The sequence below is a fragment of the Ictalurus punctatus genome, chromosome 7, assembly GCF_001660625.3.
Source record: "Ictalurus punctatus breed USDA103 chromosome 7, Coco_2.0, whole genome shotgun sequence".
Taxonomy (NCBI): domain Eukaryota; kingdom Metazoa; phylum Chordata; class Actinopteri; order Siluriformes; family Ictaluridae; genus Ictalurus; species Ictalurus punctatus.
Genome location: NC_030422.2, coordinates 12,210,391 through 12,230,404, shown reverse-complemented (window position 1 = coordinate 12,230,404; position 20,014 = coordinate 12,210,391). Strand labels below are relative to the sequence as shown.

At 40.1% G+C, this 20,014-nt stretch overlaps 3 protein-coding genes across 4 annotated transcripts; all 3 read right to left on the bottom strand.

The window, feature by feature from the left end:
- Positions 1-756: 756 nt before the first annotated feature.
- On the bottom strand, positions 757-4,110 carry pex19 (peroxisomal biogenesis factor 19). The gene is made up of 8 exons (XM_017471527.3): positions 3,986-4,110; positions 3,272-3,354; positions 2,982-3,144; positions 2,807-2,892; positions 2,430-2,603; positions 1,904-2,062; positions 1,676-1,720; positions 757-1,538 (listed from the first exon to the last, which is right to left on the bottom strand). The coding sequence occupies exons 1-8, from the start codon at positions 4,044-4,046 to the stop codon at positions 1,461-1,463; spliced, it is 849 nt and encodes a 282-aa protein (XP_017327016.2). The 5' UTR covers positions 4,047-4,110; the 3' UTR covers positions 757-1,460.
- Positions 4,111-6,214: 2,104 nt separating this feature from the next.
- map1sb (microtubule-associated protein 1Sb) lies at positions 6,215-15,996 on the bottom strand. 2 transcript variants are annotated; one of them, XM_017471523.3, is made up of 7 exons: positions 15,773-15,996; positions 13,794-13,895; positions 12,166-12,248; positions 11,487-11,627; positions 8,222-11,363; positions 7,744-7,952; positions 6,215-7,404 (listed from the first exon to the last, which is right to left on the bottom strand). In XM_017471523.3, the coding sequence occupies exons 1-7, from the start codon at positions 15,924-15,926 to the stop codon at positions 7,249-7,251; spliced, it is 3,987 nt and encodes a 1,328-aa protein (XP_017327012.1). In that variant the 5' UTR covers positions 15,927-15,996; the 3' UTR covers positions 6,215-7,248. The 2 variants fall into 2 exon arrangements, with proteins under 2 accessions (XP_017327012.1, XP_017327014.1); XM_017471525.3 differs by having other exon boundaries at positions 7,744-7,949.
- A 55-nt stretch (positions 15,997-16,051) lies between these two features.
- On the bottom strand, positions 16,052-18,243 carry LOC108267452 (cocaine- and amphetamine-regulated transcript protein). The gene is made up of 3 exons (XM_017471522.3): positions 17,982-18,243; positions 17,713-17,796; positions 16,052-16,527 (listed from the first exon to the last, which is right to left on the bottom strand). Exons 1-3 carry the CDS (start codon positions 18,207-18,209, stop codon positions 16,420-16,422), a joined length of 420 nt encoding a protein of 139 aa, XP_017327011.3. The 5' UTR covers positions 18,210-18,243; the 3' UTR covers positions 16,052-16,419.
- Positions 18,244-20,014: the final 1,771 nt, after the last annotated feature.

Sequence of the window (20,014 nt, the reverse complement as noted above, 5' to 3'; positions counted from 1 at the left end):
GTGTGTTCAAAACGTGACGGAGAAACCTCCACGTAGCTGTTGAGGAACTGTTCCGGTAGCAAAGACATTCAGAAAAGTGAATTTAGCAACTGTTATGTTTTATTTAATCAGTAATACTCCTAACTCTTAAAATCTTTGTCTAAAATCTAAAGCTTTTAGATACATTTTAGGACGAGGAACTTCGTTTTTTTTTGTAACTGTACAAATGTACACACTTTATTTTTGTGTATTGTTGTGCATCATGATAAATTAAGCTCAAAGTCATTAGTATGCTTTTCATTTTCCAAATTTATAGGCATATATGGCCGACTGCAGAATTATTGGCACCCTTTGAAAGAAAGTAGAGCGACTATAAAACAAACATTACACACAGCGTTACTTGTAGTGTTAGTGTAGTTATTACAGCACAAATAATATTTTATTTGCGTTTATGGAAAAATTACTGCCACCCTTTCTTCTGCAGCTGGAAACACCTCACTGATGAGAAATGGTCAGAGGAGGCAGCCAGAATAAACCAAATAACCTTTACCTCCATGGTGAGCAGAAAAGCATCTCAGACTCGCCAACTCACCCAAATTGGATATTTTGTAAGTGATAATAAGCTGAACATGAACTCAAACTGAACACAGAGTCAATCACACACACACACGCCGGAGAGATGGAGCAGGACAAGAAGATAAACAATGGTACAGCAAGGTGTATGTGCAGCTGGAGATGAGACAAGGAGCTTCACAAACACACGCCACACGAGCTGGGTTAAACACACACGCCACTTTTAATTATTCTAAACGTTCTAAACATCACTGAGGAATAAATCACATTTTATCAACATTTAAAGGAATAGAATATCACTCTCACACACACACACACACACACTCTCTCTCACACACACACACACACCTGCATTTAAATGGCTTCACTCTTAGTGTTGTAAAAATCACACAATATTCTCAATAATTATGTATATAAAACCATTAGATGAAATAATGATCAGATTTTTTTTGTTTTTTAATATATCCATTACAGCACAATACTGACTGGAGTACCTGCATCAAAGTCGGAGGAGCTTATAGTAAATTTAATCAATCGATTATCATCGCAAGGTGTTTTTTCAGCTCTGTGTACTGATTAGCATAAAATAGTGGATGTTACCTGGATAAAGTATTTGTATTTAATTACACAACAGTAGTTTAGCTAAAGTTAGCAAACATCTGCTACTGCTAGAGAAGTAACGCTAACGTTAGCTAAAAGGTGTTAACTAACCGATTTTATTGTGTAAACCGACTAATGTGAGGTGAATTATTATTCTGTTTAATTAAAGGCAGTATTTCATGTTAAATAGTCTGTCTGTCTGTCTGTCCGTCCGTCCATCCATCCATCCATCCATCCATCCATCCATCCACACACACACACACACATTATATCATCGTTATATCGCTAACATCTCTGCCTCTCTGAGGTCACATGATTGAGCACTGCTCCCCCCCAGCTGCTCCAGGAAGATGAAGAGACTCCGGGTCAAAGTTCAGACCAGGGGGCTGATGGAAAACACAAGGCAGAAAGACATGAGCTCAAGTGTGTGTGCGCACACTAACACAGATCAGAGACTAAGAGAATGTAGTTTGGAATCTAGAACTGTTCTAGAAAAGCCAAACAGGTATTTAAAGACACTCACCGCTTCTCCGGCCAGCTCCTTCGGCGGGTGACCCAAATCCTGCAGCTGGGTGAAAAGACACATCGTTTTTATATACATATTTTATCTATATATCTATATCTATATCTATATCTATATATATATATATATATACACACACACACACACACACACACACACACACACACACAGTGTTAACAGCCTCCTCTATCAGCCGGACTGGGACACGGGGAATGAACGTCTCTGTACCTTCTGCATGTGCTCCAGAATTTTCTCAAAGCTGCTCTCTGTGTCTCCGTCTCTCTCAAACTGGCTGCAGATTTCTCCCATGATCCTGTGCTGCTGCTCATACCGCTGGACATCCTCAGCTGAGAGCGACTGTCTGTTACTGTCCAACCACTCAGGGTACTGCCGGACACCGGGGACAGCAGGAACAAAGACGCAGTCAGACATTTTACATCAAATACACAACACATACGAAGAGAATAAACAGAGCAGGAATGTGCTGAGATCATCATAATCACATTTTAGCAAAGTTTAGAGCTCAAGAAAGGGACAGAAAAGTCAGATTGTGGATGGAGACGGAGCCTAATGGGGCCTGAGGAGTGGGCGGGGTCTGAGGGAATGAGACGAAGCTTGTGGACAGAAATTCTCACAAGCCATATTCTAATGCTCTAATCGTGCTATATGCTCAAGAGTGACGCATAGCTCCCCCTTCTACACTCTCTCCCTGCCCTTGACCTCTTCCCTGACCTTGACTCAGTGTGAAACTCACCTTCTCTGTGATCTCCTTGAGTGATGGATACAGCACGTCTTTGGACAGAAGATTCTGCATGATGGACTGCATGATGGGGAGGATATTTCCATCATCCCCGCCCCCTTCACTGTTCTCATCCAATCCCAGCCCTTCTAACGTTTTAGCCAGATCCTCCCCGGCCAATCCGGTGGTCTGGTAAAACACACACACACACACACACACACACACACACACACACACACACACACACACGTGCAGAGGACAAATGTTTATTTTGTGCAGTGAGAAATGGATTCTTAAAGCATAGTGAATATAATGAGTTTTCAATTTAAGTCAGAATTATTATGCATTCCACGTGAAATCACTGCTGTTGGAGCTCTGCGTGTTTTTTTTACCTGCAGATTATCTGCGTTTTTGGCCAAACCACTCAGCGTGTCTTTGAGGCAGGAAGCAAACTCTTGCTGAGACACTGCATCAGTACCTGCATATCATCACGTTCATAACATTAGAATGTCTGCATGATGATAATATCCGTAACTGTACTGAGTATTGTAGGTTACGCTGACGTACCCACTTTCCCGGCGGCCTCAGACAGTTTGTGGAACTGCTGAATCAGCTCGGGTTCTTCCTGTGCGAGCTCAGCCATCGCTCTCTCCCACTCCTCCCTCGCCTGGTGAGCCACCTCTCCTTCAAACAGAGACTCGAAGAACTGACTGTCCTCCAGCAGAGGCGGCTACAGACACACACACACACACACACACACACACACACACACACATATATATATTAAGACATGACGGTGCTGATCGCATGTTATGATTATTTATCAGCTTAAAATAAAAAAAAAATTTAATGGTCACCTTCTGCCCCGTCTTCGCTTCTGCACTGGGGGCTTCAGGAGGAGCATGAGGAACATTCGTCTTCTCAAAGTCATCCAGTGCACCTGAGAGAGAGAGAGAGAGAGAGAGAGAGAGAGAGAGAGAGAGAGAGAACACTTATCATGAAGTGATGACAGAACCTAACAATAAATATCAAACTGAGAGGAACCGCTAAAGTTTTAAACACAGCCTTCCAGATTTTTATCTTATAGGCAGTAGATCAACACACTGTATGTACCACAAAGTGACACCGGTTCTAATCGCTTTTTATTATTATTTGAGGATTCATATCCTATAATAATAATAATAATAATAATAATAATAATAATAATAATATATAATAATACACGATAAAGTGTAACTTCCACTGTAAGGACAGAGAAGAGTTGCCTTTATCTGCTTAACGTGCGTTTGCAATAAACAACGAATTTAAGAAAAGTGTTAATCAAGGAATCTAAACAATGCAGTTATCTAGATTGTCGTTTACACTTTAGAGAAGCGCAAAATACCATATAAAGGGAGAACACATATTTCCTCGTGATTGTAATGAAAGTCTTGGTGCACAAGTTCTCCCTTTCTCCCTGTAGTTACTGTTTGTGTTGTTTCTAACCCGCTCTTTAGCTGTGGAGGTGTCAGCTCGCCCGCTTTATTTGCTCTGAGCTGTAAAAACACTTCATCTGCAATCGCAAATCTTACTGTCCAATAATTCATCCAGTTCTGCGTCTGCTGCAGCTGAGTTTTCAGATTGCGACGCCATCTCGCACTGCAATGACAAGCTGGGGTGTCGAGGAAAGATGACGTAATGTCACGTGACTCGAATCGACTCCCTCGCTGGCTAGTTGACTAGTCACTGACAGCGATGGGTTTCTGTGTAACGGAATTAAAATAGCATCGTCTGTTTTTATCGTCGCCTCTTCTTTAAATATATAATATAGAAATAAATTGAACTTCTAAACGTATCAGTAAAAGCAGTGGGAAAAAACGAGCTAGATTAGTTAGATTAGATTCTAGATTAGATTTAGGCTCACCCTATTCTTTTTAGAGTCGTGAATCATTTAATCTCTAATTCTAGTAATTACACACACACCAAAAAATAATGATGTAGCTGATTATTTATTTATATATTTTTAAACCAGTGTTATGTTTTGTTTCTTATAAAATAATGGATAAAATTATGAAAATAAAGATAATATGAATATTCTGGAATTAAGCATTTACACTTTCATGTTTCCACAGTTTATTCTTTTACAATTATTTTGTACACTAAATTATAAAAAATATATACATTTACCATATTTTGTGGCCTCAGTCATTAGCTCCATACAAGTGCAAGAGTTTTCTGACACTTTTCTGCGGAATCTTTTGTGTTTTGTTTAAACTCAAACAGATATTTTTAGACACTGGACATATCAGAGGACATAAAACCATGTTATAATAATCATTCAAAAAAATTATATCCTTTGACTACACCAAGAGAGTGTACTAATTTTTAAAAAATGTTCGTATAATTCTTGAGATGACACTGATAGCCAGCGGAGAAACAATATTTTTATTAGCCACTAAATCTGTAGCAAATCTTTCAGAAATTGTTGCAGATTACAGGTTTCCTCATTAATTCTACATTCAGAACTTCTGAGCAAAATGCATTTTTCTTTTTTAAAAATAAACCCAAACATCTTGTCGACAGACAGAACATTTTTTCATTTCCTTTAATAACTCAGACACATGAGGAGAGAGAACAGGATGTGACACCACTCAAAACCATTTTATATTTGTATTTTAATAACAAATCCGTATAACGCACTTTTCTGTTTTATATTACACACATTCCTCTCGTCTCGTGTCCATGTGGAGTTTCTTTCCAAATAAAATCCTGTGTTTCAGCAGGAGAAAGTTACAGCACACAGTTAAACACACAGCAGCAGCATTACATCACAAACACTCAGGACCTGATTATAAATCTTTAAATTTTTTCTAAATTTAGTGCTTCAAGAGTCCTGCTCTAACACATTGTTAAATGTTATATATCCATGTATTACGTGTTATTTAGCTACACAATTCTAACCATGGGTTTATAATTTTATAGTGATATTGGTCATTTTAGTGTTAAAAAGTCTACATTTTGACCTTAAGTTAAAAGAACTAGCTGGCTAACCTGATCCAGCTAGCTAAAAAACAGACTGACTAGCAAAACGTACCTCAGCTCACACAGATGTGATAGATTGTTATGGTAACCAAAATGGGAGAGTATTGAACATTTCTTTAGGGAGGTAAACAGAGCAGAGCAGATCATCTGTTTAATGTTAAATATGCCAAAAAAAAAAACCACAGTAAAACCACGGTATTAGCTAGATAACATTAGTTTATGCAATCTGACTAGCATGCTAACTAGTAACCTGGTGATTTCTTTCAAATAATTCCAAATAATATAATAATTCATGACGGATTTAATCATGTTGTATTGTATGATACGGTATGAAGTTTAGAAGTGAAATTTAAAAGTCTGATTGGATAGACACAACGTGACTCATTTGCATAAAGTTTAGCTTGACTGAATGTGCACATGGAGACGTGGCATAAGTGAGTTAGCTAAATGTAAATGAATTATTATTAATGTTAGATACAAAGTGGTCAGCTAACTAAAAACAAAAACAGGGTGAATGACAATATGGTGTATTTTTCTATAATATATTAAAGCGGCCCAATTGTAAGAAAGTGTGTTAGAGCAGGAAATCTCTCTGAACTGTGCAGAATGTTCAGATAACATGAGCAGCACAATAAAACATCAGGAGCAAGTGAAAAAAAAGAGAAAAGAAAATGTTTTAGATGATGAACACAATTATTCTATTTAGAGGAATAAATTTTCCCATGGGGAAGTAATGAACTTTAACTCCGCACATCACACAGGTAACGGACTGCTAGCGGTTTAAATACAATATCATTTATTAAGTGAGTAATCATTTATTCACTCCTAATCATGACATTTCACAACAAATATACACAGCTAGCTTCACTAATGTGTGCTTTATGCATTTTTTGGAAAATCAGAGACGTAATTAGCTGTTTTTTATTATCTAAAAGGAGAAATGAGAACCTGTTTACACTAACTTCATGATTGGAGCCTTTTTCAATCTGCATCCGGAAGATTAATTCATTATTTACTATATAATAATATTAATAATATTCTTCATCAGAATGTCCTTATTTCTAGGTTCCTCTCACACATGCGTGTCCTTCCAGTCTACAGCTATTTCCACACTTTGGCTTCTTAAACTGAATTATACTCGTGCGATTTTTAAAAAATCTTAAACAAACAAACCGGAACCACATGCAAGAACACACTGTTACACACGCTGCAGGTGTTTATTACATCAGTGAAAGGATTCAAATGTAGATTAAATGTGTAAATGTGAAATACACAGCAATGTGTGATAATGAAATGTCAAAAACCTCTTGTTTTATCTCCTGTTTCCTGTGTTCTACTTCCTGGTTCTACGTCAGGAATTAACTATAATATTCCTGATTATAACTTCCATAGTTTTAAGGCTCCATCCAAAATTCTAGAACTCATCCCTACTTAGTGTACTTAATAAAACAACAGCTATTTTAGGGCTCTGTCCAAAACCCTAGAACTCATTCCTACTTAGTGTACTCACTAGAATGTCAGCTAAACCTAGAACCACCTAGAACCCACAGGATAAATTCTAATAAGACTGGATAGTGGTTAGTGTAATAGCGTACATTAGTGTTTGTTAGAACCTGATCAGCTCATTAACACCCCCTTAACAAGGTATGTTAGTGTGAGTGTGTGTTGTATGTGTTAGTGTGTGTTAGTGTGCACGTGTTAGTGTGTTATACCATCAAATACACTACACTATGCCGATTTTTTTAAACATTATTTAAAATTAAATGTTGTGTTTAGCCCCCGCCCACTCTTCCTGTTATTTCATCACCGTGTGTCAGAACTCCACTTTACAGGCAGGGAACGTTTCCTCTTGCATGGCCACTGTGCTGTTGCTACCCAGTACTGTGATGCCCAGCTGCTGCTGCTTCTCCTGGGTCTGATGGTACCACTCGTGCATCATCATCGACTCAAATGTGGGGATTAACGTCACCTACAGACAGGAAATGACATGCACAGAGATGCAGATAAACTCTTAGCCTAGTATCCTTAACCCTCCTGGCTGGCTCTCCTACTGAATGTCTAACTAGTTGTCTCTCTTACTGATTGTCTTTCTTACTGGCTAGCTCTCTTACTGGTTGTCTGTCTTACTGGATGGTTCTCTTACTGGTTGGCGATCTTATTGGTTGGCTTACTAACTGGTTGTCTCTCTTATTGGGTGTTTCTCTTACTTCCTATTCTTCTTACTGACTGTATCTCTTACTGACTGTCCTTCTTATTGCCTGTCTCTCCTTAAGGTAAGAAACCATAATCGTGCTAAGTGTGAACTCACCGGCACATCTTCAGGCCAAACAGACTTTCCGTCTAGCAAAGCATCCAGAATGGGTCTCATCATGTCTTCTTTCAAAGTGTCATCTCCACTTATAATGTAACAGGATGATCGCAAACGGCAGAAGAATTCAACATCAATAGTGGATGCTGCATTTCCAGATGGGAGGTACGCCAGGTCCAAATACACAGAGGTGATGCCCTTGATACCTGCTGGTGATTATGGAGAAAACCAGTTAGACATGCGCTAACTGATCCTTTTGTATTTGGATTTTACAGGAAACAGTGACTGACTGCAAACCTTTTGTAACAAGAATTAAATGTTATAATCTGACTTACTTCCACTGAGGGAACTACAGGATATGATCATTCATATCCTGTAGTTAGCTCAGTGGAAGTATTTAGCTCAGTGGAAGTATGTCCTGCAACAGTTATTAGTTAAACCAACCGTCTTGGTATTTTGTTCATAAATCTTTTCCTACCTGCGGTGGTTGGTCTTTTTGCACCAGAATGGGAGGAACGTGAAACTGGAGTGTCTGCAGTAGAATTTGACCTCAGACTCCCAACCGAACCAGTCTGAGTCCCTGTTCTGCTCTTGCTAGCTTGTGCCGAAGTGCTAGATGCACTTAGCCTCTGTGTAACCACAGTCATCTTCCTGTTCTTTGAACCTGTTTTACCAAGTTTCCCAGGATCAGGCATGCAGGCCCCAGGCTGGGCAGGAAGAGGAGGGATATCTTTGAGAGGAACAGGAAGAGGATCCTGAAGTGGTGAATTATTCAGGTTCAAGTTCTCAGAGGAGCAGTGTACACCTGCTTCCTCATCAGAATCTAACGCACCGTCTGCAGTGATAGAAGGACATTCCTCCAGACCGGGTTGAGGGTCGGAATCCGAGCCAGTGGGGAAGTAGTCGCTAGCAGAGGTGAGAGGAGTTTCCTGGGCTGGGTGAGTGGCCTTGTTGCTGAAAAATGCCTGGTGCAGGGGCTTCACCACTTCCTGGGAGTGATCGCTGTCATCTGAGAAGTCATGCGGGCTGGTAGCCATAAGTCCTGGTGAAAGGGTGTGCTGATCTTTCTCTAGATGTTTAAAATGTTTAAATTCGCAGGGAGAAACCAAACAAAGGTCGACATCATTAGGAGCATCAAACATCAGACTCTGTGGTCCAGAAGGACGTCCATCCGATGCATCGTTCATCACCCTCTTTGTATGTGCCATCTTTAAAGACAAAGACATGCCTACTTTGAACTCAGGATCTGCATAGTGTCCATTAGAGTAGGACATCTCATCCTCATTTGTGGATTCACTGACCGTAGGAAGCACCTGCTCAAAGGACATCGATAAAGACTCGTCAACCTCAGTGGATTGTGGTGAGCTAACTTCAGCAGGCAATGAGTGGGTGGTGGTGGTCACCGTGGGTGATATATCAGGCATAATGTCCTTGAAAGAGCTCAGAGACAGGAAACTGGAGTGTTTCTCTTTAGAAGAACTGGAGTTGCTTTCTTGAGTACTTTTGGGACATCCAGTCTCTGAAGTCTTACATGATCCTCCTTGCTGGCTGTCTGATCCCAAGCACATCTTAGCTACTAAGCTGCTGCGGTCTCTGGAGGCCCAAGTTTCCTCAGGGGAAAGGTGATATGGTGTATGACCAGCACTGTTTGGACCAGATCTTGGAGGACTCAACTCCAAGGTCTTCTCATCTGGGCTAATGCAGACTTCATCCTGGACACTTTTGGGTGGATTGTCCTTCAAAGCTCCATCAAGCCAGTTAAACTCAGTGGGTGTAAGGTCCATATTTACACTGTGCTCACTTTTTGGAGTCTTGACAATTCCTGAAGCCTCAGTGGACTTGACTGGATTCAGTATGTCATCTAAAGCCTTCTCTGGACTAACATGGATGTTTTTTGGATCGTCCTCACTTCCTGATTCCTTCCTTGATGGCATGTCAGGAATTTTAGCAGACAATTCATGTGACTGCTCTTTCTCCATTTCCAGAAACTCTGCTGTCAAATCCTCGGGTGAAGAGATCTCTGAGGGTTTTGGATCCCCCACATCACCTGAGAGCTTCTGGTTTTGCTGCTCCTTGTTAGATTTATTGCTTTTTACTCTGTCCTCTGTCCCGTTGTTTACTTTCATTTCATTTTTCTTTGCACTTGCAGATTTATTTGGGTCTGCAGAAGGGGATGCAGACCTTGGAGCCAGTTTCTTGGCCTCTTTTCCCATCAAATTGTTTTTTCTTTCTTCACTCTTTTCATCATTCTTCTGTTTGTTCAAAGGGGAATCCTTTTTGCCTGACATTTTCCTCTGTCCAATTTCCTGTTTTTTTGACACTGGCATGGTACTCCTGTCATCTTTTTTGTTGGCTTTAAAAGACTCCTTCCTTGCAATGGTTTTGTTCAGTTTAGGCTTGACACCAATTTCAACAGTCTTCGGTTTTTCTTCACCATTCATAGACTTGACCTTGACCTGGTCTTTTGGCTCTGGATACCCACGGACTGATTTCTCCTTTGTTGTGGCACTGCTTGACCTGGATTCTTTGATGCCAGACTTGAGGCTATCTTGGCTTTCAGCTCGTTTTGGGTTCTTTTCTGCCTTTGGTTCGATATCTTTGGAGCATACTACAGGGCACTTGAGAAAATCTAGGTGCTTCAGCTTTTCCAGACCTTCCAATATCTTTGTTTGTGGCGTTGACCCAGGGAAAAGGACTCGTATGATCTTTTCATGTGGGCTAGCAGGATGCCATACAAGTAAAGTGCAAATAGACACCAGAGAACTTAAGGGAACTTCCGAACCTTTGGGACTGGTACTGTTTTCAGGCCAGCGGTTCATGAAGTCCTCAAACTCTTTGCTGCCTTTAACCGGGTTAATGACATACAGCTCAAGACATCCGACTCCCATCTTCTGAAACAGAATCACTGGTTCTATGGGACCGCTCGAATTGCGAAATAGTGGTTCTGTTGAGATCTTGAGCTTCTCCAAATGACGTAAAGTAAATCCTGCTTGATCACTACTTCGCAGCACATTTGGATCACCTTGAATTTTTTTCAGCCTTTTTGGTGCATTAAAGAAAACGACACCCAACTCTGGAGAGATCAGATTTTTTTGCCATTTTTCCTTCTTCTCTGAGTCAGAGGAATTATCTTCCTCGAGCTCTGCAACCTTTCTTGCAAAAAGACTATTAATCCCTGGAAGATTATCAGTCCCAGCGTGAGATAGAAGAACAGAATCTACACGGTCCAGATGCCTGACTAACTTCCAGAAACAAGACCGTGGATCCGATCCACCATTGACCAGGACGTTGAATCCGTTGACAGCGAAAAAGGCGCAGTCCCCTCTCCCGCCTGGAAATATGTAGCAGCAGGGACGACAGAGTTTGAGGAACCCCACTGTGCTTGGGGGTTCTAGTAGATCAAAAGGCGAAGGTGGCTCAATGTTCTCGCAGAGATGATTGGTGAACTCCTGAAGGCCATCCATTTTTGGCAGCACCATTAAAGGGTTCACCTTAATGTCTATTACATCTTGTAAATTGTGTTTCCCGAGTATGGAATTCTTCCATGTTCCAGTCTTCGGGCAGCTAAGGGTGAGGGTTGCTTTTCCTGTCACACTCGCAGAGTTCAGTTGATGTTGAATCTGTTGTGTGCAAAAATAATAACACAGTCAGTGCATCATAATCTGTTTTTGTCAAAAGATTTGTCAGTTTAGGCTCATTTTTCAAAAAATCAATAGTTAAAAAACATAAAATTTTTCATGGACCTCTTCGTCTGTTAAGATCTGAATGAAGTGGTTTGGAGTGAAATGTCCGGTGTGTAAGACGAGGTCCCCGCTGTCCTCCAGGGAGCGTCCAGTCAGCACGAGCAGCTTGTGCTGAGACGTGTCCGTTATCAGGCCATATATCTGCACATATTAGCATGCTAATCATGGACAAAGTCATAGTAATTACTGTTTTCTGGAACCTATATAAATGTGTAAATGTGTACATTCTTACAAACAAAACAAAGAAATTTATTAATATATAAAATGTTTGTGTGTGTGCGAGTGAATTGCCAAGTGGTTTATTTAGTTATTCATGTATTTACAGACTTATCACTCTAAAATGGATATTTATGTGTAGAATCTGCTTCTTTAGTTATTCATATAGCCAAAATTTGAAACAGCTGTTTTATGACTGGTTAAACTTTGTCACATGACCATAAATAATACAGCCAAATACAGGCGGTTAATGCTGAAATCCATGGATCTCAATATGTTGTTTTTCCTGATCCTTTTTATCACTTGATAAAAGTGATAATTTTATCACTTGATAAAACTTGATCAGTTTTATCAAGTGTAGTATTTCTACTTGGATTCTGTTATTCAAATAAAATCTGGATCACGTTCACATCTGGATCTGGAATAAAATTTAGCTTGTTTATTAATCAGCGCCTGAACAAACCTGAGAGTAGAGCGTTTCCTCTGAGGGACTGAAGACAACTCTGCAGCTTAACACACTCGTACTGAGCTCCAATATCCGCTGACCTACACACACACACACAAACACACACACACACTGATCAGGAGACATTTCTTAATCAAACACTCTGATTTTAGAGACAGATTAGACACTGCAACAGAAAAAAACAATAATATAGGTTCAGTTTATTACTGTTTATCAGCCCGAGTGTGTTAAATGTGCAACAGATATTTCTCACATGTGCAAATAAACTGGAAAAATATCTAGAACATGATTAAAATAAATAAATAAAGGTTTAAGCCATGACTTCAGCACAAGTGTATTCTGTGGTAGAGAAGAAACCTGTTTGGAAAACGGAGTTAATTTTCCAGAACGCTTGTCTATGTTTGAATGGGCCTCCTGTCAGTCATTTTATAGACACGCCCCCAATGCCACTTCACTCCACCCTCTATTTCAGTATGAAATCAGTACACTCCCAGCACAGCCAGATCATTCTGGCTGAAACTTAAGAAGAAACGCAGAATAAACACTAGCAGCTGGAGTGAAGGAGATGAAGCTGGACACTACGTTGCTCCTGGACACGTATGTAAACACGATCTGTATAAAGCTTTGAAGTGTCTGAATAACAGCTTTACATAACAAATTGAGTAGATACGTTGTTGTTTTTTTTCATTACAGAGAAAAACAGTACAGTGACCTTCTGCATATCAGACCTTTGCGTGTTTGTGGTGTTATAATTTCGATTTCTGGTTCTCAAACACGACTTCTTCTCTCCTTTGTCCCACAACTCTTTGTACAACCTCCACTTCCTTTTTCACACCCACACTTCCTGTTCAACCTGGATCCACGTTCATGGGGTCAAAGGTCAAAAATCAAGCATATGGACTGAGGGTTTTTTTTGTAAAGATTTTTGAGGAAAATAAAAAACTTGGACATGGTGAGAGAGTCATGTTCTGCCACTGAACAATCGGTCGTTAGCACTTCCTTCCTGAACTTCCAGTGATTTTAACACACACCCAAAGCCTAGCACGCATGCACACACACACACACACACACACACACACACACACACACACAGACATTCACATCTCACAATCAGATCTGTTCAGTAAACAACAGCGTCATTGTTATGTGAATGTGAAACATTCCTGAACCACACACACACAGACATACAAACACACACACACAATGCAGCTCTGTTTTGTTGAGTAATAAACTACACGACCGTCTTTCATGTCCGACTCAGAGTTATTTAAATCACTTGTTTGTGCTGTAATCCTTCTCCATTACAGTGTTTATATTTCATTATTTATTTATGCTTTTTATGTTTTTCTATATTTTTATTTTGTATATTTCCCCTTTGTATGCAATATTGTTATTTTTATACCAACAAATTCCTCACACACGTCTATACATACTTACGTAAAATAAACAGGGCAATCTTCGTCTTTTTTTTTTTTTGGTTTAATGTTGGCGGAGCTTTGTCTTAGCTGCACAGATGATGTCATTGCTGAAGTCAGTCAGCTGAAGTACAGGTAAACTGTGGAGACAAGGTGTGTGTGTGTGTGTGTGTGTGTGTGTGTGTGTGTGTTTTGTGTGTGCATGCTCACCTTTAACATCACTGCAGCTCTGAGAGGAGCGACGACTCACAAACACTCTTAGCTCTTCATCCAAATTACACACCGTCAGATCCACATCCCACACCCGCAACCCTGCACACACACACACACGCACACATACACACCACAACTACACTGAGTACATTCTTATATTATCATATTTACAGTTTAGAATCCTCAAATAAAATAAATTCACCAGCGATTACAATTTTTGGTTTATTAAAGAACATGTCATACTTTTTATCCATTTATAGTTATATTTAATTTCAGCGAGAAAGGTTAGTTCCTGTTGTCTCTTACATTATAGCAGCTATAAACAGTCGTTCCTTCACCAGCCTCTCTCTCTATTCTCTCTCTTTATTTTCTATCTTTATTCTCTCTCTTTATTGTCTCAGAATAATCACAGTTTGTGGTGTTAGTGAGAAACAGTAAAGAAGGGTAAACTCCTCTGTCCTGAAGATGTGGGAAAACTTAGTTACAGCTTTACCTCTGACTTTTACGAAGGCTTACACTGCAGACTCCTTCCATAAACGTTACATAAACACATTTCTCCCTACAGAAAACTTCACCTTTACAACGATTTTAGAAAAGCCATGTATCAGTGGAGCGTCCGCTGTACTCGTCCCTGTGATCGAGCTGTTACTATGGAAACTGTAACGTATTAGAACGAGCGCATTATATAAAATGAATCATGAGCAAAATTAATCTAATGAATGTTTAAAATATAAATGGATGATAAAAATCTCTCAGTACAAATTCAAAACTCAACCTCTTTGGAAAAACATGGTCATCATCAGCATCATCAAAAAAGAGGAGTGAATACAAGGAAGAACACGAGTGAAGCTTTGCTGTGAAGCTGTTTTGACTGATATGACAGCATAATTTAACAAATTCTGCTAAATATCAGGAGTCCATAAACCCTGATTGCTTCCGCCAGGAGGTTACGACGTGGCCATAGACCGAGATTTTAACAAGAAAATCAACTCGGACACATCAACTAATTAATAGAGAAATGGCTACAGGAACCAAATTAGTGATTTCTCAGAATATTTCAGCCTTTTGAACCCTGATGAAAAGCAGTGGTGCGAGAGGTCTGAGAACGAGGAAATGAAAATATCATGCATGAAAGAGGCTGCAAAAGCCGCGGATTAATGTCCGTAACCTTTGCTGGATATTACAGACATCCTGTTATTCTCTCTAATTGAAAGGTAAGTAGTGTCAATTGGTAGGGGAGTGCCAATAGTTTTGAAACCTGCATTTCATTGGACAGTTGCACTAGGCTATGTAAAGACTAACCCCCCCCCCCCCCCCCCCCCCCAAAAAAAAAAAAAAAATCAAACTCGAGATATTATACTGTTTTTTTTGTTCACCATTTAATGAAGGGTACAAATACTTATAGAGGTGGTTATTACGTCATAACGCCGTTTTCTGTTTTTTTTGGATGTCGCTAACGCGACACTGCAGGATTTTTTGCACAAGAAGCTGATGTGTGTGGATTTAACGCGCCTGAGGGTGTGTGTGTGTGTGTGTGTGTGTGTGTTCATGCGGACAGGCTCTGGATTTAACCCAAAAGCATCACACACATACAAGACAATACCGGGACATTTTACACATTTACATTTATTCATGGACATGAATACGCGCGTGCACGTAAATATAAAGAGTAAATGAAGCATGAAGTGTAAATAAGGGTGTGATGAGAGAAAACAGAGATGAGGAGAAGATTTCCAGGCACTGCGCGTGACGTACCGACCGCAAAAATACATCCAATGTAAAGTGTAAATGTAAATGTGTAAACAAACCCGGGGTAAGTGTCTGCACGCTCACGGGGAGCAGGGAGACGCTCTTATTCCTCTCCTCCCGGTGTGTGTGACCGCATCCTCACACTCATGCGCCACAAAAAAAAAGCCAAAAATATACCACTAAAAAAGGACTCCAGGACTGCAGTAAATATTATAATTATTCTTTACCTCTGTGTATCTCTGAGGCGATAAAGTCCCGGATGTTCCGCTCCGGAGTCGCGCTGATAATGAGGAGAGCCGAGTAGCGCGCGGGGATGAAGCCGGGGTGCGACACGCGCTCCTCCTCCGCCATGATGGGAGGTTCTGCTGAGGATGATGGCATCACACACACACACACACACACACAGAAAACAATAACAGCAGCCTTACACAACTCAAATTAGCTAACTGCCATAAGGGGGCGTCATTAATAATAATAATAATAATAATAATAATAATAATAAGGATTTAACACCTTAAACTATACATGATGTGTGACACAGCAGTGAATAGTGCACTTCTCATTCCTTAAGCACACTTAAACACACACTCTTTCTCTGTCCCTTTCACTGTCTCTGTCTCTCTCACTGTCTCTCTAAGACACAGAAATGCAGTGAGACAGTTTGTAGTAAACAACAGCTTTCTTTTATTGTTGGTCATGAAGTGTACACTATAAGGGGAAAAGGGAAACAGTACAGAAGTATACCCTTCATGATAATAGTACAGTAGTGTACAGGACACAATACGCTTCACTTTAAGGGAAACACAGCAGGAGTGTACACGTCACTTTAAGCGAAACAATACAGAAGTACTCTTGATGTGTAGGGCTTTCTTCCTCAGAGGCACTTCATGATGAAGAAGTCGCAGGTGGTCCCGGGGGGGCAGCCACACAGTTTGCCCACCCTCGCCCCCTTACGTGCTGCACACGGTTCACCCGCATCACACTGTAGGAAACAGGAAATTTTAAAAAGTGAGGAAGTGACAGAGTAACATGATGTACACTCTTGAAAATGAAGGTTCTTAAATGGTTCTTTACAGCACCATCAGTTCTGCAAAGAACCTTCTTGTCAAGAACCATTTTTCATTGTATAGGGTTCTTGAGTTGAGCTATATAGTTCTTTGGAGATTAAAGAAATTCTTTATGGTTCATTATACGTTCTTCAGTGTAGTGTATTGGTTCTTCAAGGTCTCATCCCTTAACAGGTTAAAGTGAACCCTATAAGGTTCTTCATGGGACTGGAGAAAGTTCTCCTGGCATCACTCTTAAGAACCTTACTTTGGTTCCTTAAAGCATTAACTAAGTTTTTTTTTTTAGAGAACTTATAATAACATGGTTCCTTCTGGCACTGCTGTGTAGAACCATTTCCAGATACTTTAAAACACCAGTAAATAGAGGAATCTCAAAAGAACTTGAGAGTTAGCAGTTCTTTGTGCAACGTAAAAGCGTTCTCCTATGGCATCAGCCTGAAAAACCCTTTTTGGTTCTAACTGGAACCTTTATGAGAATGTAGTGCACTCAGAGCTCTGCAGCCTAACAAAGAACCCAATTAATAACAACTGAGATCAATTCACTGTTTAGGGACCAAGGGAACTAGATGGAATGAAAACTAGGCAACAAGTAAAAAGCACACTAGAGACACTGGAGACATAACAACAGGGGAACTAGGGAATACAAGGAAAAACTAGTAGGCGAGAAAAGAAATTGAGACAAACACATCACAGTGTACAAGGGAACTAGGGAACATCCAGAAACTAGGGAAGAAGGACTGTGATTATAAACCTGTAAACTAGGGAGCAAGGGAACTATAAAATAAGGACACTGGAGAATACCTGGAAACTAGGGAACAGCTGTAGGCTAGGGGAGAATGAAACTAGGAAAGAAGGACACCAAATGAGACAAGCTAGACCGAAGAGAGAGCTAATCAGAACGCACCATGCTGCTCTCAGCCAATCAGAACACACTATACTGCTCTTATCCAATCAGAACACCCTGTACTGCTCTCATCCAATCAGAACACACTGTACTGCTCTCATCCAATCACGAAACTCTGTTCTGCTCTCATCGAATCAGAACACACTGTACTGCTATCAGCCAATCAGAAAACAGTATCTGTGTAGTGTTCTCTTACAGAGGGAAGTTGGCCGAACTTCTTTGTGGTGTTTGGTAGTTGTTTGTTCTGTAATTTCTGAAGAACCTCCTGCAGAGCCTCGATCTGAAACACACACACACAGAAAACCACAGAAACGTTTTCAACGTCAAGAACAATTTCCAAATCCCACGAGCCAAAGCTCATGAATCAGATTTGTACAAGTGTGCGAGTAACGTGTGTGAGTGTAATGTCTCCATGTTCTCAGTGTGTGTGTGTGTGTGTGTGTGTGTCTGATTGTGTGTTCTCACCAGGTCTTTCTCCTGTTGGGTTTTGATGATGGCTGTATGTACGGAGCGCTGATCGAGCGACTCATCACAGCACGAGAGAACAGCTGATAGACAGCAGGTGACGCTGATGAGGACGAGGCAGACTTTGGTCATGGTGATGAAGATCGTGTTAATGCTCCTTGTGCTCCAGCGCTGCGACTTTTTATACCCGCCCTGATGCCAGGTTATAAAATATTCATTCTGACCCATCACCTGTCATTCAGAAATTCCACCTGGGCCATGTCCCAATTACAGTTTAGGGGTTAGGAGAATGCTGTGGTTAGTAAGTGAATAACACACACTGCGGCGCTGTGAATGAGCCGTTACTATGGAAATGATAACGTATTAGAATGAGCGCATGAATTATAAGTAAAACTGTGATTTAGCTAGTAGCAGCTGCACTATTGTCAGAGCTGCTGTTATAGAACATTAATCAACACCTGCTGACCAATCACAATCCAGAACTCAGCAGTGCTGTGGGATAAACTAAATTATCACCTCAAACAACATCTCGGTACAGATGCGGAGACAGGAATTAATTTCAACCGTCTAACAATCTCACCATATTATAAATATAATAAAATATCATTATATCAGATCCACTGAACATCATTCATCATTCATGCTGAAACCTAATTGGTTCTCACCATAGCAGCTGATAGCCAATAAAATGTTAATAAAACAAACAAAGGATCTACGTTAGTGCTTCAGTTACATGTAATTACATGAGGAATCGTAACTGCGACTTTGTTAACCCTTTATAAAGTACATAACTAAAGCGCAAAATGTGTTATTAGACATACTGTATAACAAGTATGTGTGCTGTCTGTGTGTTAAGTAGTCACTCCTACACTTCTGCCTGATTAACACCATGTGGAAGTGATGAATACGCAGTGATTATAGCGTTATATGACAGTGTCATCAGAGCGTAAAGCTCTCTTTAGTTTAAAGTGTAATATTGTAAAGAGAAACAGGAGGCATTAACCCGAGTAGGACATTTCTCCTGGTCAACATTGACAGTGGTGTGATTGGGGTCAGGGGGGCAGATGATGGAGGTCACAGGTGTTCAGTGATCAGACTTTGGTTACTCAGACTTCAGGATGTGAACACGTCCGGAAGTGAAAGTGGCCCTTTAAACGCACGCTGTTCCATTATTTTCAGTGATGCGTTACGTAACGTCTTATCTCACAGCAGGGTGCTGCAGGAACTTTTACATTTTCAACATATAATTAATTCAGTTACATTTTTTTTTTACGTTTAACAGTGGACACTGTGTCAGAACCGCTGAAATATGAATATACACTGTTTTTCATGACTGCGAACTTTCGGGTATAATCCACAGCAGCAGCTGACTTTATGACTTTATGCCGTGTTTCCTCTGAATACCACAACAGCATAAAAGTTGTAGCCTTTTCACACGCAAAAAATTACAATCCCTTACAATTCTGTTGTCTGTCCTTTTCTGTAAATTGTAGATATTTATACTTTTCTTGAAATAAAGTATGAAATAAAATACATTGGTGTGACACTGAGATTCTTTACAGAACATTGCCGTCAACATCTGCATAAACATTTGCAGCTATGAGGATTAGCACACTAGCTTGTTAGCTAGCAGTGCTGAGGTAAATTTCTCAATGGCAGGAAATCAATATATAAAAAATTAACATAATTACCAATAATAATTTCACACATATTTTTTACAAACTCAACAATTCTGCTTAATCACCTGATAATATTAGCTACCTAGTAAGAGTACTGCTAGTCCTGTTTCTGTCTTGCTAACATTAGCTAGCACTCTAGCAGCCCTGTGGTTTAGATAAACAAAAGAACACACAGTTAACTGGGCTTTAGAGTCTATAATTGTATTTATTATTTTTAAGGCTATGTTTATACGGGTATATTTTCTGGTGAGAGTGTGAATGAAAGTCGCTGAAACCAGCCGTTGGTTCTGAGCTCCGTTCATCAGATTAACATCAGAGCAGTGAGGTGAGAACAATTCATCACTAATTCAGCTT

Bases quoted from the DNA above. Each gene is read 5' to 3' on its own strand.
- pex19 (XM_017471527.3), bottom strand. From the start codon at position 4,046: ATGGCGTCGCAATCTGAAAACTCAGCTGCAGCAGACGCAGAACTGGAT. The intron at 2,604-2,806 runs GTAAAAAAAACA...GTGTTTTACCAG, and splicing joins AAAACGCAGATAATCTGCAG to ACCACCGGATTGGCCGGGGA. The intron at 1,721-1,903 runs GTACAGAGACGT...CTTTTCACCCAG, and splicing joins TTCTGGAGCACATGCAGAAG to CTGCAGGATTTGGGTCACCC.
- map1sb (XM_017471523.3), bottom strand. From the start codon at position 15,926: ATGCCATCATCCTCAGCAGAACCTCCCATCATGGCGGAGGAGGAGCGC. The intron at 12,249-13,793 runs GTGAGCATGCAC...GTGTGTGTGTAG, and splicing joins GAGCTGCAGTGATGTTAAAG to GTCAGCGGATATTGGAGCTC. The intron at 11,364-11,486 runs GTCCATGAAAAA...TGCACACAACAG, and splicing joins AGATCTTAACAGACGAAGAG to ATTCAACATCAACTGAACTC.
- LOC108267452 (XM_017471522.3), bottom strand. From the start codon at position 18,209: ATGGGTCAGAATGAATATTTTATAACCTGGCATCAGGGCGGGTATAAA. The intron at 17,797-17,981 runs GTGAGAACACAC...TGTGTGTTTCAG, and splicing joins CCCAACAGGAGAAAGACCTG to ATCGAGGCTCTGCAGGAGGT. The intron at 16,528-17,712 runs GTAAGAGAACAC...TGTTTCCTACAG, and splicing joins AGTTCGGCCAACTTCCCTCT to TGTGATGCGGGTGAACCGTG.